The sequence below is a fragment of the Rhagoletis pomonella genome, unplaced genomic scaffold (genome assembly GCF_013731165.1).
Source record: "Rhagoletis pomonella isolate Grant_MI unplaced genomic scaffold, Rhpom_1.0 Rhpom_scaffold_00192, whole genome shotgun sequence".
NCBI classification, from domain to species: domain Eukaryota; kingdom Metazoa; phylum Arthropoda; class Insecta; order Diptera; family Tephritidae; genus Rhagoletis; species Rhagoletis pomonella.
Window position 1 is genome coordinate 90,656 of NW_023458746.1, and position 25,497 is coordinate 116,152.

Here is a 25,497-nt window from a genome sequence, read left to right on the forward strand (position 1 = left end):
CCTAATAAACAATCGTGGTACAAAGCTCAATAAAAATATTAAAAATAGAAACAAAATTATCTACTTTTTGAGCATTAGACCTCTTCTCTTGCAAAAAACAAAAGGGGAAATGTTCGGTTATTTGTGCAATGGTTTTGGGGCGGAGACGGAGGGGGGCCAATTGAAAACGTAGGTAAAATTGGCATTTGGACAGAGAAAATGTAAACTCGGGTTACGCCAACCACAGGATTTTTGTGCAAAATACCTTTTCCCGTTGTATTTATTGCAAAAAGGTTCATATTTCAAACCGAATTTATTCATAAATTTGTATCTGAAAATTAGAAATCTTTATTTTAAACTAACGTTTAATTGTTTGACCACACGTGTGTGTTAAAATTTTTTTGCTTTGGGTTAAGCGTTTGGACACAATAACCCAAAATTATGGTACAAATAACCGAGCCGTACCCAACAAAATATGTACACTTTGCTTGTTCAAATTTCGATTCTAAGAACAAAATGTTTGTAAATAAACAAAAAATTAATAACACAATTTGGAGGATTTTAGATGTTGGATACGGTAGCACGAACCGTCACAATCTACTTAATTGTCAGTATGAACAAAGTAACTGTGAAATAAAAAAGTAACATTCTTAACTGCATCGTACAGTTCCATAAAAAATCTTTTGGGTGGGGTTTAGTAGCGCTCACAACTATTTCGGGCTATTCCATCCAAAGAGGTGGCCCGATCCAAAAAAAATTCGACACACTTGTAGTCAAGGGTCTACGCATTATTTTAACACTCACTTTTGTAAAGTTTGGTTACTAATTTATTTATTCATCTTTTCAAAAAACCTAAAAATATAATTTGACGAATAATTATAAAATTATGAAATTGGAGGAATAACCTTGCACGATTCATTTCCATTAAAATTCTATAAATTACCAAATTGGAGGAATAACCTGGCGTCATGAGGAGCTAGGTCCCACTCATTTAAATTTTTAATCTGAATAATACATTCTGACATAACTAACATAATAACTAACATAAAGAATTGAAAGGAATAAGACGTATGATACATATATAAGCAGAAACTTTTGCACGTGGTTCTGGCCCTCAGCGGTATTACCATTGTGTATCAGTGGAGCGACGTTTGGACACATCATTGGAATAAAACAAACAGAGACATACATATATTAAAAGCAGAGGAATAACCTGGCGGTGGTGAAAACCAGCCAAACTGCGCAAAACCCCCAAAAAAAAAAAATAGTTTCATGAGAAAATTCGCGACTGATTTGCTAAAACACACACATGTCGACGTACACTAAAGTCAACCCCTTTGTTTTTCTATCATTAAATTTTAACTTACATCCTCTGCTGTTATGAAGAAATTCCATGGAGTCATTGTAGCTATTCCCAACAAGTAAAATACAGCGTATGTGAAGTTGAAGCGATCTGGTGGTGCATTGGATACTTGGCTATACATTTGTACTATTGCAGAGGCCTCTTTGTTTTCCATTGGTGGCAGTATAACAGGCATACAATTAATGTCATCTTCATCGCTATAGTCGGAGCTCAGGTTAAAGCTATCATTTACGGAATCACCGTCGTCAATAGCATTTCCCCGGTATAGAATCTGGTCATTTTCGATCAGCGCTCGTCGATCATTAGCCTTGCCTTTACGGCTGAATGGCATGGTGTTAGCGTATTAAGTTTGGAATTAATTTCATTCACTTCACCCTTCCTTTAGAAGGATACAATTTTAATGGATGGATTTCCTTCGTTGATCGGTTTTCGGCAAGCAGCAAGAACTCCAGGTACATTCAGAAGTTCCTTATTTCAATAGTTGTGTTTGTTTACTCATTTCCAGTCAAATCCAGTAAGTTTCTACGAATGTTCATGATTTGGAGTTTTTGTACACAAATTGAGCGAACGAAAAATGGCAGTTGAAGTTGCAAGTTTTTACTGGATAAGTTTTTACTTGTAAGAATTTTCCAGTACGAAAAACAGCTGTTTGCATGTGCTGGATGAAATTTAAACTAATAAGGAAACTGTTTGTGGGTTTTTATTGTTGAATTTCACAAAATGAACTTATTTAAATATAAAATATACTTTTTATTAAGAATTTGCGGGGAAACTTCGCCAGAGTGCACCACGCGGGAAATGTTTAGTAGCGCTCCCATCGTTTTTGGGGTGGGGGGGAGGGGACGGGGCGGAGGAGAGATGGCGGCCCCCAATCCCCCCACTAGAAAGTGGACGGTCCCCGCTTTCTAAAAAGGCGAACCTCCCCCTGGGCTCCTACCACAGGCCCCTAGGGAACCGTTTGAAACAGGGGGAAAAACGGAATATTCTTAGGCAAACTGAGCAGTTTGATGTGGAATATGACCCAACTAACAGAAACCGTGGGATTTTTTAATAAAAGAAATTATGGCAAATTAGATATCGGGCGATTTTGAATAAATAAAAAAGTTGATTGAAAATAGAAAAAACAAGTTTTTATAAAAAAAAAAATGTTCTTTTTAACAAATGTATTTTCATTATTTATCGAAGTATTCAGCCTCATTGCGTAAGTCGTAAATTAGGCTGAATTGTACGACTCGACAACATTAGCATTGTTGTTGTTGTTTTAGCGGCTACAACAACCCCGCCCATCGGTTAGCATTGTCTACTGTCGTGCTGAAATAAGTAAACGACGAAAATTGTCGAAAACTATGCAGTGCCGCCAAGTTCTTCCGTTTTAATACACTAGTCGAGTGGAAATTTTAGGCAATGACGCTAAATTTTCGATACGATTCGACTCTCGAAAAACGACTTGCATTCGGCACGACTCTCGCAATGAGGCTGATTGATTTTTAAGGAGAAAAAGCAGCGCAGGCGAAAATTTGTAATAAAAAATCGCGCGATTTTTTATTAAAAATTTTCATTATTTATCGAAGTATAGATTTTTGTGGAAAAATCAAATTATCGATGTACGTTTTCTACAATTGTGTACTTTGAACTACAATAACACCAGTAAATATTATTTCCCCCCGAAAAAAAAATTATACCATTATGATCAGGAGTAAGACCCCTATCGATCCTAATATTATTATTTTTAATAAGAGCAATGTACGTATTGTACACTTATACTCCCTAATTATACGCACTTATTTGCGGTGTATTTTTTTTAACGTATGGTAGCACACATTTTGTTACTGTCCGTAATTGTTATTTCTGCTTGTTTGTGAAATGTGCAAACGTTTGTGAAGACATTTATAAACGCGTTTTACTTAATTAATTAATTAATTAAAATGGAAATCTCAGCCCGGGGTTTTAATGCAACTATTTTGCCGAAGTGTGTACATAAATATAGTGTTTATTGTGTGAAATAGCGCCGGGAGGTTAGTTCAATTTACAAACTTTAACAACAAATAACTTAAAAACTATAAAGGGCCATTCACATACAACTTTCCTCGTTTTGCTTGACAGTTCAAACTTTGACAACAAAGAGTGAAACGCAGAAGGTAGGTATGCTACAATAAACGCCTTGACAGCTATTGCGTTCTCCTTTTCCTCCATATTTGTATCTGTAAAATAGATAACATGCATTAATAATAGCAATAATAATTCCTATTTACCCTATTTTTGTCATTAAATTCAAATGCAAGCGCACGAGAAAAGATAAATGTAGACAGCTGATTGCCAAAGGGGACAAAAGTTGAGAGTTGCCCAAGATTTTGTTTCGTTTTGCTTTGCTTTGCTTTAAACGTTTTTTATGTGAACATACTCATGCATATGCCTACATCGATCTTATATGTCAAAGCAAAGAACTATCAAGCAAATCGATGAAAGTTGTATCGTTCCCACGACAGTCGGGTCTACGTAACCGGAACGACCCAGATTTATATCTGGCCAAGGACTGTCACTCCAGCAACACTCCCCAAAATCTCTTTGGGGAATTTGTATGCTGTTACAACAACATGAAAGTTGTATGTGAATCAGCCTTAAACTCCGGCGGTTAAAAGTATATATATTTCCAATCAGGAGAACTCCCTCTACCGTTCCATAGCTACCTTAATGCGGAGCTCCAAGGATGCCAAACTAAATTGCAGCCCCCTCCCCCCATAAAGTAATTTTGTTCAAAGCGTGGTGCACTCTCGCGAAGTCAACCCGAATTTGCTGCCAATAAACAACCAATGTTCGTGAAACTAGCAAATTATTACTGGATTTGCGTTCGCGTACCTTTTTGGCAATTTTTTATATGAGAGCCAATTTTTAGAAATAAAGTTACTGGAGAGTTGTTGGCAAGTTACTGGATAATTTGCAAACAAACACAACTAACGACTTTCTATATATTTAATAATCACTGTATCATAGAAATGCAAAAACAACATCGATGCTTCGGAAACATCGATGTTTACTAGTACTTCTAAACCATCGATGGAACCATCGATGTTATCGATGGGGATAAATGCTTTAGTCACTATCGATAAACAAAAACTTTTGTTAAATTTCGTTGTTTACGGGCAATTACCCCGACAAGAATTCACTAAGAGCGCGGTTACCCACGAACGTGTACGTAGCGTAGCGTAGAAGTACGTAGAAAGATATCAAGTGTGCTGTTGATAGAAAGAGAGAGAAGCAACGTGTACGTCACGGGTCTGCGGTGGTGAGTTTTTGGTAACACGCAGATCCCATAAGATAGCTCGTGTCAGCTGACACGTTCTCCGTTTTTACGTCCGTGGGTAACTGCGCTTTAAATCACCTGTTTTCCCTTTTTAAACACTATTAAAATATATAATTTGGGTACTGTTTAGTAAGTGGCCCACCTATTTCGGGGAATTGCGTCCAAAGGGGTGACCCGATCCAAAAAAAAATTGCACACACATGTAGCCAAGGGTCTACCCATTATTTTAACATCCACTATTGTAATTTTGGGTCACTAATTTATTTACAAATTGGGTTTGAAATATGCCCTTTTTTGTAAAATTCGCAAATTAGCGTAAATTTATCACTCCTATTCTCCTTAAAGCAGCTAAATCAGCAATATATTTTTATATTCTCCTTCACTTTACACTTTACTCGATGAGCTATAACTTTCTTTATAACTTTAATATTAACCAATTGATCACAATTTATTAAATAAAAACACCTTCTAAATCATGCGTCTGACTTTTGTTGCATATGCAAATTAAATGGCGTAGTTCAGCTGTCAAACTCCAAAATATGCAAAAGAATGAGAGACAAAAGAAAATAGGATATAACCCTGTAAGCATTAAAAATATACAAAGGTGTTCTCTGTAAAATGTATTCAGCTCCTTTTCTTCGCAAAACAGAAAGGAGAATTCTACTGCCTGAGCGTTATAATCCCTAAGTGCGGCCGAAGGCCGCCTACGTAGAAAGGTGTTCTCTGCAAAAGGTGTTCAGCCCCCCTTCTTTGGCAACACAGAAAGGAGAATTCTACTGCCTGAGGTTTATAATCCCTAAGTGCGGCCGAAGGCCGCCTACGCACAAAGGTGTTCTCTGCAAAAGGTGTTCAGCCCCCCTTCTTTGGCTACACAGAAAGGAGAATTCTACTGCCTGAGGGTTATAATCCCTAAGTGCGGCCGAAGGCCGCCTACGCACAAAGGTGTTCTCTGCGAAAGGTGTTTAGCCCTCCTTTTTTCGCCTGATAACCACCTTGGGATAACTTCTTTTATTTAAAAACCCCACAGATTCTGTTAGTTGGGTTATATTCCACTTCAAACTGCTCAGTTTGCCTCGGAAAATGCCGTTTTTAACCCATTTTCAAACGGTTCCCTAGGGGTCTGTGGGAGGTCCCCAAGGGGGGGTGGGGCTTTTCGTAAAGTGGCGACTGGCCCCTTTCGAATGAGGGGGGTTTGGGGCCACGCCCCTCCCCCTCCGCCCCCCATTCCAAAAACGATGGGCCAATAACTAAACATTTCCCAATAATTTAACTTAATTACTAAACAAACACATGGTTTTATCAACCTAAGATAGATTATTTTGTTACTAAAAAGAAGTTGACAATCTTTGCGAACTGAAACGCGAGATTCCAAAATAGCTATAGTGCTGTCACTGTATTAGTATTTCGTAATAATTCACTTTTCCTTACAAGGTGTGTGCAGTGTTCAATGCTTTTCGGTATCTTCTTTCGATATATATATATATAAATAAATATTTTATATATATTAAAAATCGCGCCATTTTTTATTAAAAATTTTCGTCTGCGGCGCTTTTCCCATAAAAATCTATACTTCGATAAATAACTGTAAACTATAAAAGTAGCGCTGCCATGGTATAGCGAAATTTGTTATTATATTTTGGTTAGAATATTTTATTTAGGTGTAAGTAAAAAAAGAAGAAGTGTATAGTGTAAACTGAGTATAATAGCGCAAATGAAATGTGAAATAAAGTGGCAATACCAGCGATTTGAAGTTATAATAATTTTGGCAAGCGCAAAGTTTGTTTACTCTGTTTTATTAACGAAATATTTAAAATAAAAGTAAATCAATGATTTTGTTTGCATAAAACAATAACCGGAGACGTTTTAATAGTGTTTTAAAAGTAGAAACTGGTGATTTAGTACATCTTTGACGTGGTAATTGCTCATAGAAAACATCGAAATTTAACAAAAGTTTTTTATTTATAACTTTTAATAGATTGTTAATAGGGAAACCGAAACGCGTCGTCGTTTGGTACCCCCCCCCCCCCCCCCACTTTTCCGGACCTTTTTTAGGGGGTGTTACCCTATACTAGAGAATTACCTCCTTGTTTATTCACGTTAACCCGCGAAAAGCAAATTGATGCCGCGAAAATATTTTATAAGTTTAAGAAAAATTCATGAATACATTGTTTTGTTTTGAACTTTCTTACTTAAACTTTGTTTTATTTTAAATTGCCTAATACTTACTCATAGCCTATTCCCATCAAAAGCTTAACTGCGGTTAAGAGGTCAGTGGGTCGATTCTAGTTCTGCGTTATTGCGAAGTGATAAAAGTAACACTTTTACACCGCATTTATATCGATGTTAATTTAATACTTTTCACTTCACGAAAACGTAGAACGGGAATTGACCCTCAGGTAAGTTGCAGAATTTTCACATGGGGTGATCGACAGCGCTTATTTCTTATTTTTTGCTTTTTTTACTTTTGTTTGCTTGTACTTGACATGAGCATTTACCCCCTTCAAGTTGTAATCTCCCTTTTTCAAAAGGCATAAACTGCAGTTTAAAAATAAATGATAAGTTGTATTTTTTTAGCTTTTAAACACGTTCAATATAATATGTGTAATGCCCTGTATGCGGCTCTCAAGAAAACGGTGAACAAAAATTTGCCATTATTTCGTGTGTGTGTCCAAGGAATTTTGACATTTTTGATAATTCATAGCCTGTTGCCTCACTCTTTCCTCAAGAAATAATGGAACGAGCATATATTTATGTTGCAAACCTGGGTTGCCTTGTGCTCTTTTTTCACAAAAAAATTTAGAAAACCGTAGTAGAAAGCGTAGCAAATTCCTTAAGAACTGCGTACTGCCTTAAGGAAATTTGACTCATGAAAATTTCTTAGCCATTTCTTGTAAATAAAATAATATTTGTGTAGCCAACTCGATGGCTTTGCACAAGGCGAATTTATATAAGGTGGTGTTGTTCCATCAGCTGTGAGTAGCGTTTGTTTGTCAAAATTTTGAATTTCGTTCGTGAATGAGTGAAAACGTGAGAGTGTTTGCATTTTCTGTCGCCCTTTTTCATTCGGGGAAGAATAGCTGAAATTTGACAATGGCCCGCTAAAAGCAAAAACAAAATACAAGTAATTGTTGTATTTGTTCAATCGATACCACCTTATATGTATTCGCCTTGGCTTTGCAGTACTAATCACAGTATATACAGTAATACACATTTTTGAGTACTCCTCGGGGGTAAAATCTGATCAGGGTTGATAATGAGAAGGACCATGAATTTTGTTGATTCAGAGTTGTATACAAAATTATTCTGGTATGACAGGGAGCAAAAACCGTACTATGGCAGACTGGCACAAGTCATGACTGTGTAATAGTGCCCGAAACTATTGCAAAAGAGTAAAAACATTGCAAATTTTTGTCAATTATTATAGATATACTAGTATCATTATCATAGTTCAGTGTATAATTTGTTATATTACACCGCACATGATAATGAACTGTTAAATGTTGAAAACGCTTGTAACTTGTAGATCACTCAAACTTGGGTGTGCTTAATGGACTGTCTGGGCGGATGTGCTGGCAGTCATTGGGATCTGTAGAGCTATACAAACCTTGTTTTTTTTTTTAAATAAAGACTTAAATATATTCGGAAATTTAGAATTTGGCTTGATAAATTCACAAAATTTACGGTTTTCATAAATAATTTAATCTTACAATGGACTTTTTTTTATTTTAAACTTACATTTAAGAAAACTCCATTCAATTTTATAATTACGATTTGAGTTTTCCAGTTTATAAAACACAAGCGTTATTTATGTACTTAACTATTGATATTATTCTTCATTACGCATGAATATCAGCATACATTAAAGATGAATATTATACTTAACCTACATTTTGTTCATAAATAACACATAATTGTGTATATTTTATCCTCGAAATGTACTTTTTGTAATCGTGAGGCGAAATTCCCCACAGTAAGTGTTGCCGTGCGCGAAAATCGAACACGCTGCACACAACCCAAAAGTACTCCTCGGGGACCAAATGGTGAAAAACTGCGAAAAGGTGTATTACTGTATATACTGTGGTACTAATGTTTATTATTCGATGCATCAAACAGTGTTGCCAAATATCTCCTTTTCCTACCAAAACTGGTAGGTTTCTTTCCACTTGGTAGGTTGGTAGGCTTGATTGGATTTTGGTAGGTTTCGCGACAATGAGTAATAGTTATTTGCGAAAAATAGAAAATATGTACGTACATATGTCCAAATATTTTAGCAACCTTTTTTACACAAATATTTCACCGGTGCGTTCGTATAATGGCGGCCGCAGACATGTAAATATACTTGATTCCTAAGTACAAACGTAAACCTTATTATTGCCAATATGCAATACGGACATCCATATATCGTGACCTAAGGATGAAAAGGTGCCAAGTCCATTTTTAAAATTTTTTCAGGAGAGACGAAAAATCGATGTAGTTTCGTATTACCTGTCATTCTGCATCAAAAATTAAACTTTGAAAAAAAATGGACTTGGCACCTTTAGAAAGCGATATAATTTATGGCTTACTTGGACAAAGATTCCAGAAAAGTCTGCCAATGGGCTCGCACTCAACCATATTTCAGGCCGAAGTCTTCTCAATCGAAGTCTGTGTTCGCGAATGTCATCGTAGAAGGCAAATGAGGCCAGAATAAATATTTTGTCGGACACCTAGGTAGCGTTAAAGGCCTTAGAGTCTTTTAAAACTGCATCAAGGCTTGTAAAGTCTTGAACCACCTGTGAGCCCACAATAGCGTCCCCTTGAAGGGTTTGAAGGCAACGAAAGGGCTGACTTTCTCGCAAAGCGTGAAGCCCAAATGCGTTTGCATGGTCCCTAGCCTTTCTGTGGTTAATCTAAAGGAGACACTGCAGACCCACTTAGGAGCTAGCTGGGAATAATCTCAAATTGCTACCTACTGGCGGAAGTCAAAGGGAATAAGACAATCAAATATATGCATAACTCTTTCCTGCAGGAACTCCAAAAGACATCTTGAACTTAGAACTCTTGCTGGCAACCTGACAGCACACTGCAAGTTAACGTACGGTTTTAATTTAATGGGTCTTTCTGTAGAGACGGGCTGTAGGGTTTGTGGGCTGGTGAAAGAAACCCCAGAGTATATTCTATATGCCTGTCCACGAAGCATGAATCGTAGATTGATACATCTTGGAGAACGATTGCCTTCTCCATCTAAAATTTGGAACATGGCCTCATCCAAAGTGCTGAGCTTTTTAAATAGCCTAAGGTTGGAGTGATTACAATTTTGATTTAGCACAATATATCTTCTTAGGTCGCAGAGCGGGTATCTTCGACGTAATAATAATAATATCGTCACTAGACACGAATAAAGAGCTCGGAAAAACTCTTTGGGGAATACTGTTGCACTCTAAAATATAGTTGACCGCGGACATAAGTTTATGGGTCTTTCTTCGCTGTCTAAGAGGTTATCGCGGCTTTATTTACCGTCACCTATGTTAAGAGTCTTTCTTCGCCGAAATTTTTTTATGCCTCTTTTTCCGCTATCAACTTTTGAGCTCGCGTCTTTATTCGTATCTAGTGACGATATGTATGTACGTGTAAAGAGACATATGTACATATGGATAAGTCTGTACAGTAAAATTAATCGTTATACGCAGTTAATTTGCTTTTATTAATCTAGTTGTGTTTTAGTTTTATTAGTTTATGTTAACTATGTTTTTAAAAAATTTGATATTGAAAACAAATTTTAAAACTCAAAAAAATGTTTGGTAGGTTTTGATTGGTTATGGTAGGAAATTTTTGTAGGAAAAAAAATTTGTCTGTGGCAACGCTGGTATCAAACATAACCGATGTTTTGGACTTTCCGATATGCGTCGATATATCGATGTTTTTGTTTCGATGCATCGACTTTTGTGTGCAATGTACACTGCACAAACTAAAATTATTTTGAAATGCAGACAAACTTTTGTTTGGCAAATTAAATGCTGGATATTTAGGCTATCTGCCCACTGGTCGTTCAATCATGGTTGCGTTATCGTCCCGGCCTGAAAATTTGAGCCGAGCACATTTATTTTAATGGAATCCTGTACACTTGTCGTTATCGGCAAGTTATCGGTAAATAGTGGAAGATGCACGTATTGTTTGTTTTACATTTTAGTTGCGTTTCAGGTACTCACGATATTCACGATTTGCAGGTTTTTTTTTGCAGTAAAGCGTTCCAGGCGCCAAAAAACCTGTAAGTAAAAGCATTTTTGTGAGAGTAACTTGCTCTCTCTCTCAGTCAGAAGTTGTAGTTCATAGAAAATGTCAAACTATAGGCAGGGTTGCATTTGTAAACAAAAACAGAACCCTAAGCACCACGGAGGCAATCAAATAAATACGTCAAGCATTGCATATGTGAGTGGTTGGCTCGTGTCTTGCCCGCAAACGTTCAAATAAACTCGTCAATTCAACAAACAACTTCTTTTTCTTGTCCACGCACTTGCTCACCACGACGATCAGAAGGCAAGTGCGCTTGTTTTTTGTCAAGAATAACGCCATACGGTTGATAAAGCCATTTGATCGTCTTCACGGCGCTTTACATTTGAAAAAAAAATGGAATGGTTTTTCGCGTTCCAGGTGACTTTTATTGTTTCGCTCTCGCTCCTCTCTTTCAAGAGCGTAATTTTGTTATTTGACAGTTTTATAAATTTTTGTCTGCCGCTGTGGTGTAGTGGTAAGCAGTGCGCGCTTTCACTCATCGGCACCTGGGTTCAAGCCCTCGTCAAAGCAACATCGCAAAAAAATATAGAAAAATGGCTTTTTCTTAACAGCGGTCGTCCCTCGTCAGGCAATGGCAAACCTCCGAGTGTATTTCTGCCATGAAAAATAGCTTCTCATAAAAATACAATCGCCGTTCGGAGTCGGCGTAAAACTGTAGGTCCCTCCGCTTTCTGTGACAGCATCAGGGCGCACGCCACAAGTGGGAGGAGTAGCTCGGCCAAACACTAACATATGTGTAAGCGCCAATCTGGTATTATTATTATTATAGGTTTTTACACGAAGTAATCTGGAACGCAACTTTTATTGGGAAAATGAGTGAAAAAGTTACTAATGGCATTAGAATCACATAAAACCGAGTATTTCTTGCATAAAATGTATGGAAGTTATTAAAAAAAAGGATAACTGCAATAAAATTAAATTAAGGTGCGAGTTTTAACAATCAAACATGACGAAATTAAAAAAAAGTCTCTATGTGCGTGCACAAAACACATATCAGTAGAAGAAAAGAGGAAAGAGGGTCATTCCCACGACAGCCGGTTCTCCGTACCGGAATGACTCGGGTTTCACCCGGCCAAGGGCTGATGTTTCGTCGATCTAACCCCGTTTAGGTCGGCGAAGTATCTTAGAAGTCGTTCGTCCATAGGGCTACATTCAGTACGTATTCTTCTGCTCAGGGCTGGCATAGTCAAACCCAGGGCCAGAAACCTACACCTGCTGTGTATGCCAGAGACGACTACACCACTACTCACCTCAGTCAATGCTTGCGAGGGGTGGAGTCACCTAAGAGTCTGCTCAGGATTACGGACACATCGGCAGTGGACCACGTCGTTTGTGGCCCCCTGCTGCTCAAATAGAGCAGCCTCCACGGCTAACCCCAGTCCACCTGAGCAGCTCCACACAAACACCACAGCACAACAACATACCAACACAATAGACCAAACCACGACAGACCACAGAACATACACAACCGCACCACCACCCACACGCCGCCGCCAAGAACTCTTGGTTCCTCCTACAATCTGCACGGTATGTCAGACCAGGATATTCCGTAATGTGACATCAGTCAAGTGCAACACCTGCCTTGGCTGGTGCCACTTTAGGGCAGGTTCAGGTCTGCGCACCACACGAGATTGGACGAGGAACTTCGGGGGCCCGTGTTGCGCTGCACGGTCGCAAACCCTAGCTGCGACGCCACCCACCACCCCCACAGGGCGGCAACCACCACAGCAGCGCACACAGCCAATGGCGTCAAGGCGACACACATCTCTCACACCACGCACTACCACACGTCTCCCGAACCACATGCAGCCGCTTCAATTTAACTGTAACGGGCTTCATAGCAAGATCGAGGAGATAACCTTCCATTGGTAGCTGCGGTCCAAGAGACGAAGTTGCACAGCAATTCAACATTGTTGAATAGTGCCGGGTACAACGTGCACCGTCGAGATCGCGAGCGAGATAATGGTGGTGGCTTAGCGTTCATCACGCACCACACCGTGCAGTATCGTCTTATCGAAGCAGACATCGACCGCAGGGATAACACCCTAGAATGCCAGGACATTGCTATCCGGTCAGGCGATGTTGAGCTCGAAATATTTAACGTGTGCATACACCCTGTCACCTGCTGCCGGGCAGGATATCACCCTGATATAGGGGCGCTCCTCAGAGGTGAAAAGCGTATGGTATTAGGTGACTTTAATGCGCTCCACGATCTTTGGCACTCAAGCCTGTCAAACGATCGTAGGGGAACAGACTTGGCTGAGCAGATAGACGATTCGACATGCTGCACAATGAACGACGACGCACCCACCAGGATTATGGGAAGCAGCTGTAGCTCGCCAGACATAACAATAGTCAGCGCTGGTCTGATAAACAGCATATCATGGCGACCTATGCTGACTTTGACATCAGACCATCTGCGCATAGTCATCTCGATCGATAAACCAACCGACTTTGCTTCCGAGGAACACCGGACCTATATCAACTTTTCTCAAGCTGATTGGAAAGGCTTCGCGGAGTTTACTGAAAACACATTCGCTGCGCTCTCCACACCAACCGACGTCCACCTTGGTGAACGTAAGTTCCGCAGGGCTGTCAGCGCTGCTGCAGCTGGCTTCGTAAAGGCAGAATGCATAACGGACCCACGCCCAAATTTCCCTGCCGAAGCGGCTGTTCTAGCCGATGAGCGTGACAGCCTTCGTCAGGCCGATCCCGGAGATCCCCGTATCAGGGATCTCAACGCGGAGATTCGGCAACTGGTGAACGTACATAAGCGGAAGAAGTGGGAAGAGCATCTGAAGACCGGTAACTTCACCTCTGGTGTGAGTAAGCTTTGGTCAACCGTGAGGTCACTGTCCAATCCGACGAAGCACGACGACAGAGTCGAAATTTCTTTCGGCGACCATGCTTCGTCGGACCCGGCATTCACAGGGAGTCATTCTCGCGTTATGTAGACTCATGACCTGTGAATGCCGTTCTAGGCACACAACCACCGGACATTGAAGAGACGGAGCTTCATCTGCCTCGGGAGACAGGTACCACAATAGCCCAACTTCGCTCTGGCTACTGCAACAGGTTAAACTCATACCTGAGCAGGTTAAACGCGGATTTGCCAAATGAGTGTCCGGCATGCGGAGAGACCCCTCACGACTCGAAACATCTCTTCGCATGCCCGGAAAATCCGACAACCCTAACGGCTTTGTCCCTGTGGACCGACCCAATGTTGCCTTCGTTTTCTTACACCTCATATGGAGTCAGCCGGTAAGCGAAAAGCACAAACTTCACTCAAAGATTCGCCTGCTTCAAAAAATGTGTGCCTTGAGAGTAACGGTACTCGCAGCTCTGAAATCAACGGAAAACAAAATTCAGCTGATGGAAGAAAGTATTCAAGAGCGGATTAGTGGTCTCTACACTCAATTGTCTGGTGCGATCGCTTTGCTTGAGCGAAAGTTCTCGGCTAAGCTACAGGAGAGTATTGAGTCTACTACGCGTTGAAAAAGTGGAAAGTAGATGCTGTCGTCTAGAAGAAGACTCCGCTGTTGTACTTGGCCTATCTGCTGAGCTTAGTAAGGTAAGAGAGGAGTTGGATAAACTCAAGGAGGTCAAACGATCATAGCATTCTTCTGAAGCCGTGATATTCGGTCTACCCTTCTCCAACGAGGAAAAGTTGAGCGATATATTCAACTGCATATGCAAAACGATTGAGTTTACTCCACAACCCATTCGCGATATTTTTCGAACAAAACGTACGACTGAGCGTCCTAACAGTGCCGTGATTGTGAAATTCCACTCATCATTTGACCGCACTCGTACTCTCGCTGCTTTCTCCCGCTACGGAAAGAAAAACAACTCATCTGTTTCTCTCAAATCAGTTGGTTTTGACAGCGACAACAAAATCAGCATATTTGAGAGCCTTTCTGTGTAAATGTGACGCAGTGCGGCTCAAGTGTGGTGCGCAAAGTGGTCACAATGAGGTTTGAAAAATGAGGAAAAAAAGACAAATAAAACTCGTTTTAGTTTAATGGTTTTATTAATTGTCCAAGTATTTTGAATTGATGTATATGTGTTGGTTTACAATGGTTTTACCTGAAAGTAATGTGGCCTGGTAGCTGCAGTTCTTTCTCCTTGGGCTCCCGATGAAGAAGTGAAAAATCTAAATCCGTGATTTTCGTTCGAACCGCCGGACAAAGAAAAGACGTTGAGGGGAAATTCAACGAAAGATACTTTATCCGGCGGGAAACTTAAACTAACGGCGCGAATATATAATATATATACATGTGTACAAGTATGCATGCATAAATGTGCACATATGTGAATGACACATTAGGGTGGTGCATTAGCTTTTGGAAATATTTAGGCTTAAGTCCTAAACATCCCGGCCCCCTTGCGGTAAGCAACCACTAAATATCGGCCGCGTTTCAGCTACCAAGCGCACATAGTTCTTATAAACAAATGTGTTCCAAGTCTTGATATTATTGAGAAAATCGTGCGGCAGCGTCGGCCTTCATTAAGGTAGAGCTCGTCCTTCCTCTATGGAGTGCTACTGCAGATGTAAATAGAAGTGGTAATTAAGAAAATGTACGTGGTTACTTTTTCAAATGCACTTTATTTAAATTCATTATTTTTTTTTGGGTATGATAATTCGTGTATATGTGTAAAAAGTAGAAAATTACGCTCTAAAGACCCCGGACAACACCCACCCAAATATAGTGCTTTGGGCGAGCAGTGGTCCAAATGTTGTGGGAAGTGTGCCAGGCAATAAGATATCTGCGTAAACGTCGGTTCCCAGGATCAAGCGTATCGGTGCGGACGCATAAAAGCGAGGGTCTGCCAAGCGTATATGCGCGTACGGTTCAGCCACCGAGGCGTCGGCGCTGCTAGATGGGCTTATCCTGCTAAAATTGGATAGCGCAATAGCGTAAGTCGCTACCCGTTTGTTTTGCCCATATTTTCCTCGTAAGCATACCAGACAGCCTCTTTCTCCGCCAACGCGCGTCTCGTTCAGCTGCAACTCTCGGGCTAAGTCAAGTGCTATTATAGTTCGAGGAGAACATACGTCGATTAGGGCGCTGATCAAATGTAGACGCCCGCCATACTCTACTTTAACGACTGCAGTCGGAGTGATAGCGATCATCGGTTGAAGTGTTGGCGCAGCTATGGCATGGTGACCCAAGATTCCGTTTCGGAACGCACGTCGTTTCGACAGCTGGTGAGGCCGAGTCGCCAGTCTATCTTCCTTTTGTGTGCGTCGAGAGGACTTGCGTTTGAGATTACGCAGGCGGAAAGGCCTGGTTTCCGCTCCACGTAACCGGTTCCGCTCATGCTGCAACAGGGGTCGAAAAGGCCTAGTTTCCGATCCCCTTTCTGCGAATGCGCGGAGAGGCCGAGTCTCCGCTACGTCGCCTGAAATTGCACCTTCTTCGGTATCTGGACGGAAAGGCCGCGTTTCCGTTCCAGAATCGGACGCACGTAGCGAGATCACACCATCGGAATTTTCTTCTTCCACCTGTTGGGCCATGACTTTTTCGATGTTCTGGGTTCATCCTCGAAATGTAGTGTCGAGTGGTGCTTTGCGCCACATCGTTTACATCTGCCTTCGCTCACGCAGTCTTTTAATTCGTGATTCATCGCGAGGCAATTAGCGCAGTAGCGTCCTAGTAAGGCCTCACGCAATCTTTCTTCTGGCGACTACGCACGATACAAAGGGCAAAGCCTGATCGGATGATTTGCGTCGCATAGGCGACATGGTTGCGGATAGCGATGGGCGCGCTGTTCGGCCCTTTTCCTCATTGCGGCAAATTGAGACATCGTTCCCTCTGAAATTGTGTCGTTAATTTACGTTGGTTCGAGATTTATGCTTAAAATGTGTTGTTGGGTGGCGAGTGTATCGACATTGGCTAATTAAGTTAAGGGCATAACTATTTCGCTGATGCATAGGAACAGGTTGGTTTGTGTAAATGGGGTTTATCATTCGTACTGCACAAACTGACTCGTGTAGATTATGTAGAATGCCCACTTGAGACCCACAAAAAATGAAAAGTGGATCGCCCAAATGCCATACATTCTAAGGTGCAGGCATGCACGGGCAGAGGTAAGTTTTATTTATAATCCAAAACAGAAAATTTTCATAAATATGAATAATCTCCTCAGTTTGCTGATATTAATCAAATAGTAATTAAATTGATTGGTTGAAACTGTGTAAATATTATTCGACGATTGTAGTTTGGTTCTTCTCGACACCCTGCAACTTCCCTGCTGACAAGAAAAGAGACAGTTTTAGTGTCACTGCATGTGATATCCGGCCTCACATGCAGGGTAGCACGGATGCAGTACAATTTATGAATTGAAGCTGGCATGTGCAGTGTTACAATAAAATATCACATTTGTCTCTGAGGTTTTCCTTAAAATATGTAAAATATCTTATGCATTGATGTCTCAACATGACAATGCATTTTGTTTTGTGGGTGAGTATTATTTTATGCTAGCAAGCTGATTGAACAATGAATGACCAAATGGTGCGATGGTATAACCAACACCTGTTTTTTTCCGATGTGGAACGTATGTATATGTGAACGTTTAAACCAGTACTCGGACCCCACTCCGTTGTGAAATGGGAATAGTAACAGTTGAAAAAAGGTATGTGAATCTACTCACTTTATTCCCTTTTTTTTTAAATAAAAATAAAAAAATCTTCCGACGAACTGATAACTTCTCCTTTTTTTGGAAGTCGGTTAAAACTAAGTTCGGCTGAGGAGGAATGAAGTTAGTCAATACAACATGTTTAGTTGTTCTGACTTCATGTACAAATTGAAACAAAATTTCAATGAGCTGTTTTCGGTTTAAGTAAAATATTGTTACTAAATCCTCTTGTGAAAAAAATCCAATTTTATGTTATCATGAATGCGTAAAGGAGGATAAAGCATGAAAATCTAGTACTACAAAAGTTGGTTTTACTCCGATTTTTTAGTGATTTCTCCTGAACACTTTTAGGAGTCCGAACCTTGGTATACACATATGTCAATGAAAAGAACTCATTCACACCATTGGAAGGTTCATTAATGCACGAGGTATTACGCAAGCAAACAGGTAAGAAGATGTAAAAGTTTAGTTAATAAGAATTCTAATTAATATAAATTTTCCTTTTCAGATAAAAATACATACGCCTACATCTGTCTTCGTTTTCACCTGAGTGGTCAGTCTTTTCACCAAAAAGTGGGGTGGTGCTTTCGTTGAAAAAAACTTATATACCACCTACGCCACGTTTGCCTGAAATCACTTATACAGATGTTAATAAATATATAGCGAAAATCGGTAAACGTTATAGGCGACATGAGCGCATGTGTGCACAACAAACACCTGCCGCAATGGCTGAGCGCGAAGCTAAAACGCCGACGTCGCCCACACATACCGTCAGCCTTAGCGCCATTCCAGATATATTTCTAAAAGAACAATTAAATTTAAATCATCCAGCGGCATTTGCGCTTGTATTTCCCAGTATTGCTGCGTCTAGCAGCGAAGAGAATAAGCAGTCTGGACGCTTGTTACAAGAGAAGTTGTCGCATTATTTAGACATTGTGGAGGTGAAAATAGCACGTCAAGTATCCCAAAAAACCGCGGCGTTTTTTTCATGCGATGACATCACAAGACGCCATTATGACTGAGATGCAGGAAGCTGCTTATAATGCGCGTGAATGCGCGCTTCATTGCGTACGCTGCATCAGTCTGCTGTGGTGGATTCGTTTCGAGTGATATGTTTTGCACAAAGGAGGCAGAACTTCGAGGAGGCATTGGATAAGCTCAGTCTGATGGCGACAGTGCATAAGACCCAACCCATGCTGCAACTTTTGCTTGGCACTCAGGATTATGTGGCGACGCTTGACTTGATAGGTACCACACAGGAAATTTTAACACAAGAGCTGATAGGCATACACTGCTTCAAGCATCTGCCCATGCAACTCACCGAAATGGAGCAGCTCATCGATAAGATGCTCACTACCGAATTCGAGCGTTACGCTACCACTGACCTCAACAGGCCGCTAAGTGACGTGCTCAATGAAACGGAAAGTGTGTGCTCGGAAGAAGACGAATTGGTGTGTATAGTTATGGGACTTTTGAGGAAAAGGAACTTCTCATTCGTAACAGCCTATAAGGACGAAGCAATTGTAACCATACGTGCCATCATCAAGCAACTTGTTATCGAAGTTATTGCCTCCAGCGATGCAGAGTTTTGCCTTAAAGGCGCCAGCGAAGAGGCGCAAAGTCTCTCCATCAGCGAGTGGATAGCGCTGTTGAAAAAAAGCCACAGTAGCGTTGTTGACAATTTTACAACGCATACGCGCCGTAACCGGCATAATGCGACGGACAACAGACGCTGCTGCTGGACGTTGTGGTGGCGTTGAAGGCGGCGCGCAAGATTCAGCTGTAAATCTTATAGATTCTGAAGCATTTCTAACCGCTGCTGACTGGAAGAGTTACTCGCGTTGCGCGAATCTGGTGTCAACGCAGAGCTTGGAACGTGCAGTAGCTACCGTGGATGAGGTGGAGCAATTGACGGCGGTTGTAGGTGAAACTCAACTGTGTGATTGGACAAACTAAACTAAGTATTTACAGCATTTATTGTAGTATCTCATATACACCCCATTTCTGTTTGCGTTAATGGATAGATATGCAACCTGATAGACATGTTTGTTGTTTCTTTTGGTTTTGTTTATATACAAAGGTATATATATATGTATAAGTTTGTGTGGCCGTTCGAAGAACATAGTAAAGCGGTACCACAGTAACGCTGCCGAAAATTTGCACGAACGCTGGGACTGCTTAACTGGTACAACGCTGGTAGAAATTCACATCGAGCTTGATGCTGTGGTGATGCATGCAGTACTGCATTGGTGATTGCCACTTGCACAAGCCCAGCACCTCCTGCGGTGTGGAATTAATGGGGAAAGGAAACAATGATTGGATTTGTGTCGCTATTATAAGCACCTTTCAATCCTGATACTTTCTGGCAGCAAGGCCATCATAGTGGTTCGTGGGATCGGTTTGATAGAAGCTCCTTTGTAACAATATACTAATTCTCCAATTTTTTTTAATTTTTTTGTATATCCAACAGTTTGAAACTAATTCATTTGTATTTTATTAAGGGGTGCGCGAATAAAGAAACCATGCGGCTGAAACGACTACAAGGAGAAGCAGCCTGACGACTCTGGCCAACAAAAATTAGAACGGAACCAGATATCTGTGAGTTTCAAAATTATAATTATCATTCTTAATTCTGATGAAAAACCAGCAAGTTAAAAAAAAGTTTAAATTTTGAATATTTTCCTTTTGATTTTATTTATTTATATATATCGATAAAGTTTTTTTTTTATTTATTTATTGGTAAACTTGCTAGTTTTTCACCGTTGGTAATTCATTTTGATGTGACGCAATTTACTTCTCTGCAATGCATGGGTATTTTGGGTTAGGATCTGATGATGGTCGTTTATTTGTAACCAGATCAACTCGGGGGAAACCCGGGTAAGAACCATCACCGAATTTTTATTTTGAACTCCTTAGTCGTGGGATCCTTCCTAATATAAGGAAGTGGAATCGCGTGGGAAAAGGAAGTGGGATATAATGATGAAATGGTTTACGAGGTGGTTGTCGGCTCCGAGTTTCCATCGTTGCATGGCGGGAGTAGAACCAACTTCACCAGTGGTCTAGTGACTTGACCTTTCTCCGTCAAGATGTCCACTACTCGTACTCTGCTGTCGGCACCGGCGTGTACGTTGACAACTCGTCCTAACCTCCATTCGGTTGGGGTTAAGTTGTCTTCCTTGATGACGACCAGGTCACCAGGTTTAATATTTTCCTTGGGATGTTTCCACTTAATGCGTTTTTTAAGTTCAGTTAGATATTCTGTTTTCCATCGCCTACAGAAGGTTTGATTTAGTGCTTTGAGTTTTTGCCACCGATTCACTATGGAGGCAGGAGTTTCATTAACGTCTAATTCTGGTGGGGCTAGAAGATGTCCACCAATGAGAAAATGGCCTGGAGTAAGCGGCTCCAGGTCAGTAGGGTTATTTGAAGAGGGACTCAGTGGCCGTGAATTGAGGCACGAGAGTACTAAGCTCTTCAAAGGTGTATTTGTGGGCGGACGCAATTTTTCTAAAGTGGCTTTTGAAGCTTTTTACGCCCGCTTCCCACAGTCCTCCCATGTGAGGCGCTGCCGCGGGTATAAAGTGCCACGTCAGCATTTGATGATTGTATTTCGAAATAGTTTTTTCTTGGGTTTCAGACAGAAAAGCTTTAAACTCAGATCGTAAGGATCGTGAGACTCCGGCAAAGTTAGTGCCGTTATCGGAGTAGATATTTCTCGGACATCCTCTTCTAGCTACGAACCGTGCAAATGCCGCTAGAAAGGATGGGGTACTAAGATCACTAGTAGCTTCTAAGTGAATCGCTTTAGTCGTGAAACAAACAAATAAACAGACATACCCTTTAGAAACTCGACAACCTCTGCCGCGGTAACTTTTAACATCAAAAGGTCCAGTAAAGTCTACCCCCGTAGTTGTGAAAGCGCGAGTAAATGTAGTGCGTTCCTGAGGAAGAGTTCCCATAAGTTGAGTTTGTGACCGTTTTTTAAAGATAATACATGTCTTACAATTATGGATAGCTGACCTGATCATCTTCTTGACTTTGGGAATCCAGTATTGGGTACGGATGAGGCGTAGCATCAGTTGATTTTCTCCATGCAAAGAGACCTTGTGAATAAGGTTAGGTTAGGTTAACTCGGCTGCCCTAATCCCTCAGGAAAAGGGCACACTTAGGCCACCAAGGGCACGTTGTGATGCCGTATAAGAGACTCCATATGTCCCTCCTCTTACCCTAGTAGTGGAACCACTTCGTTACTCTGATGAAGCGCACAAAGTCATAGACACTGGCTGAATCCAGTTCGGCCAGACATTCAAAAGAATAATGGAGGAACGAGCATCGGCGAGCTCTAGCCAGAGCAGGACAGTGGCATAAGTAGTGCTCCACGCTTTCGATTTCCTCCTCATCGTGGCAGCTACGACAGTAGTCGTTTGACTGCAAACCCATTCTAGTGGCGTGGATTCCAATCAGGCAATGCCCGGTGAGAACTCCAATAACATGCCGCAACAGTGGTCGCTCCAAGTGGAGAAGAGGGTGAGATCTACGCTTGTCAAGCTTAGGCCAGATATGTCTTGCTATCCTGCAAGTAGGCTCCGCAGACCATCTTTTATTAGCCTGTCCGACGAAGTTATTCTCAAGCCAGAGCTTGCAAGAAGATAGCGGAATGCCCGCATTACGGGCTGTACTGATTGCAGGCAACAAGGTTCCTTTCCTTGCTAGTTCATCTGCAGTACAGTTTCCTGGTATGTCTTTGTGGCCTGGCACCCACACAACATTAGTGACGTAACACCTTGCCAGTTCATTAAGAGTACGTCTACATTCCAAGACAACTTTCGACGTAGATTTGTCACTATTAAGTGCTTTAATAGCCGCTTGGCTGTCAGATAAGATTGTTACCGCCTTCAGATTAATTAGAGAATCGATCAGCCAGCTTGCAGCTTCATTTATTGCTGTTAGTTCAGCCTGAAAAACGCTGCATAGATCTGGCAGACGGAAACTGAGGCTAAGTGAGAGTTCTTGCGAGTATACCCCACTTCCTACCTTCAGATCCAACTTGGAGCCATCAGTGTAGATGGCTGTTGAGTCAGAATACGATATCAGGACCGAATCCTCCTCCCATTCTTCCCTTGAGGGGATCCTTGTCCGGAAATAATTCTTTAGTCCCGTAGACGGGACTGTGTAGTCCAGGCGCCTAAAGTCATCTGGAAGATTTTCCAAGATCCTAGAGTGCCCAAACCTCGTGTCACTCCATTTGATTAGCGCATTTAATCTAATAGCATTACAGCTTGCCTGTAGTTTACCATATAGGTCCACAGGTAGCAAGTGAAGCAAGGTCTCTAGGGCTTTAGTCGGCGTCGATGGTAACGCTCCCGTGATCATCATGCACGCCACCCTTTGGACCGCTGTTAATTTGTTTCTTATTGTAGATTTATCTACGGACGGCCACCAAACCGTTATGCCGTAGAATAGAATGGGACGCACAACCGCTGTGTACATCCAGTTCACAATATGAGGCTTCAATCCCCATTTTTTCCCAATCGCCGATTTACAGGCGTACATAGCAGTTATAGCTTTCTTGCAGCGCTCTTCTATATTGCGCCGCCAAGTTAACTTTCTGTCAAGAATAACGCCCAGATATCTAACCTCCTCCGAGAAAGTCAGTACGATACCGTTCAAGGAAGGAGGTTGTAGCCGGACAGCTTTCGTTTTCTTTGAAAACAGAACCATGGCCGTTTTTGCCGGATTGACACTAAGTCCTACTTCTTTGGACCAGGTATCCACGACGCGTAAGGCGCCTTGAACTAAGTCACATAGAACTTGGGGGTGCTTACCAATTGCCGTCAGGGCAAGATCATCCGCGTAAGCAATGACTTGGCAACCTGTGCCTTGCAACCGTGACAGCAGGGTATCCACAGTTAGATTCCAAAGAAGTGGGGAGAGAACACCGCCTTGTGGGGTTCCGCGACTCGCATATCTTGTTATAGATACCTCCCCCATCTCCGAGTAAATAGTTCTACTGCCTAAGAGGCGACGAACAAACTCAACCATAGGGTGATCCAGCCCAAGGCGAGCTAGGGCTTGAAGGACCGCTCCCGGGAGAACATTATTGAAGGCACCCTCGATGTCCAGGAACACGCCTAGTGCAAATTCCTTAAAAGCGAGAGTCTTTTCAATGGTGCTGACAATACTATGCAAAGCTGTATCCACAGATCTACCTTTCCAGTAGGCGTGTTGACAGCTAGAGAGATTATTTACATCAATTTCCTGTCGGATCTGCAAGTCTACAAGTCTTTCCAGAACCTTGAGAAAGAAAGAAGTAAGGCTTATCGGTCGAAAGTCACTTGGTTTAACGTGGGAGGGTCTACCTCCCTTGGGAATAAAAACAACTTTCGCCAGGGTCCAACCCTTGGGTATGAAACTAAGCTTGATACAAGCCTTATAGATTAAGACAAGTATCGGACATAACACGTCAGATGCTGACTGAAGTTGGGCAGGGAAGATACCATCCATACCTGGAGATTTGTAGGGCTGGAAGGACTTTATGGCCCAGTCTACCCTTTGTACATCAATGAAGTCCGCTGAAGTCAACGGCCGTTCAGAGATAATAGCCGCGGTGTTGGGCTCCGCAGTACATCCTGGAAAATGCGCGTTCATTAGGACTTCAAGCATTTCCTCACGAGATGACGTCCAGTCACCATTTGGTTTCTGAATATACATCGGGTTCGTCGGACTTTTCGCAAGCACCTTTCGCAGGCGATTTCCCTCCGACTGACCCTCTATGCTATCGCAGTAATCCTTCCACGAGTCCCTTTAGGCTTTCCTGGTGGCATTTTTGAATTTCTTCAGGGCTGCCTTATATGCAGCCCAAGAACCATCGCGCTTTGCCGCATTAAAGAGTATCCTGCTTTCCTTCCTTAGAGAGGCGATTTCTTTGCTCCACCAGTGTGGCTTCTTCTTTCCTCTCGGAAGTACAAGTGGGCAGGAAGCAGATAAGGCCGAATTACAGGCTTCGGTAATGCAATCAACGGCTTCTTCAATTTGTTCCGATGAGCCTAACTCACCGAGAGAAGCAAGGTTTGCGAGAGAAAGCTCCGCTTCATCAGGTGGGGACAGTAAGCCTAGCTTACTGAGAGAAGCCTTGTTGAGCAAATTCCCCGAGAGTACTTTCCTAAACTTAGTCCAGTCAGTACGTCTCTTGTTTCTGTAAGCGGCCGAGGCCGGAAGTTCAAAGGAGATTACAAATGAGAGATACATGTGATCAGAGAATGAATGGTCGCTCAGTACCTTCCACTGCCTAATACTCTCAAAGAAAGCGCTAGACGATAAGGTAATATCTAATACCTCCTTCCTATTTGAGGTTACAAAAGTGGGTTTATCACCAATATTACAGATGGCTAGATTATATAATAATATAAAATCAAGTAACAACTCACCCCTCGGGTTGATGTCGGTAGATCCTCATACCGCGTGATGCGCATTCGCATCGGCTCCTATGACTATGGGAAACTTCCTCGAGTTGGCCTCTTTCACCACGTCCAGTAACCGAGCGGGAGGGCAGTCTTGGCGATCGTAGGCCATGTATGTACTGACCAGCCAGAGTGTTGTGGATTGGCTTTCCACAGAGATGCTCACCGTATCTTCATCGCTGAACTGTGTGAGTAAATTATAAGAAATACTTTTTTTGATTAATATACATGCCCTGATCTTACCTGCCACAGGTGCCGACACTATGCGGTAAGCATCAGAATTATATCCACAAACCCTGTGCTTAACAACCCAGGGCTCCTGGACAAAAACTAGCTCCTCCCCTCTATCACTGAGGTGCAGGAGCAGAGCTGCAGAAGCTGCTTTAGAGTGATGAAGGTTTATTTGTAGAACCTTCATCCACAGCTTATAAAATATCGTCCCCGTCCATCACTTCTGGCGGGGTTCTATCGAACGCCTCAAC

General features: G+C 41.7%; 1 protein-coding gene and 1 pseudogene across 4 annotated transcripts; one reads left to right on the forward strand and one right to left on the reverse strand.

Annotated features, from left to right (window-relative positions):
• Window positions 1-897: 897 nt before the first annotated feature.
• Window positions 898-4,416, reverse strand: LOC118750278. Of its 4 annotated transcripts, XR_004994373.1 has the most exons (3): window positions 4,199-4,240; window positions 4,030-4,135; window positions 3,502-3,543 (listed from the first exon to the last, which is right to left on the reverse strand). XR_004994373.1 is itself a non-coding variant. In XM_036485002.1 (2 exons), exon 2 carries the CDS (start codon window positions 1,671-1,673, stop codon window positions 1,338-1,340), a length of 336 nt encoding a protein of 111 aa, XP_036340895.1. In that variant the 5' UTR covers window positions 1,674-1,810; window positions 4,248-4,394; the 3' UTR covers window positions 898-1,337. The 4 variants fall into 4 exon arrangements, 2 of the variants coding, with proteins under 2 accessions (XP_036340895.1, XP_036340894.1); XM_036485002.1 differs by lacking the exons at window positions 3,502-3,543; window positions 4,030-4,135; window positions 4,199-4,240 and adding exons at window positions 898-1,810; window positions 4,248-4,394; XM_036485001.1 differs by lacking the exons at window positions 3,502-3,543; window positions 4,030-4,135 and adding an exon at window positions 898-1,810 and having other exon boundaries at window positions 4,199-4,243.
• A 13,558-nt stretch (window positions 4,417-17,974) lies between these two features.
• Window positions 17,975-19,528, forward strand: LOC118750279 (annotated as a pseudogene).
• The last annotated feature ends 5,969 nt before the right edge of the window (window positions 19,529-25,497 follow it).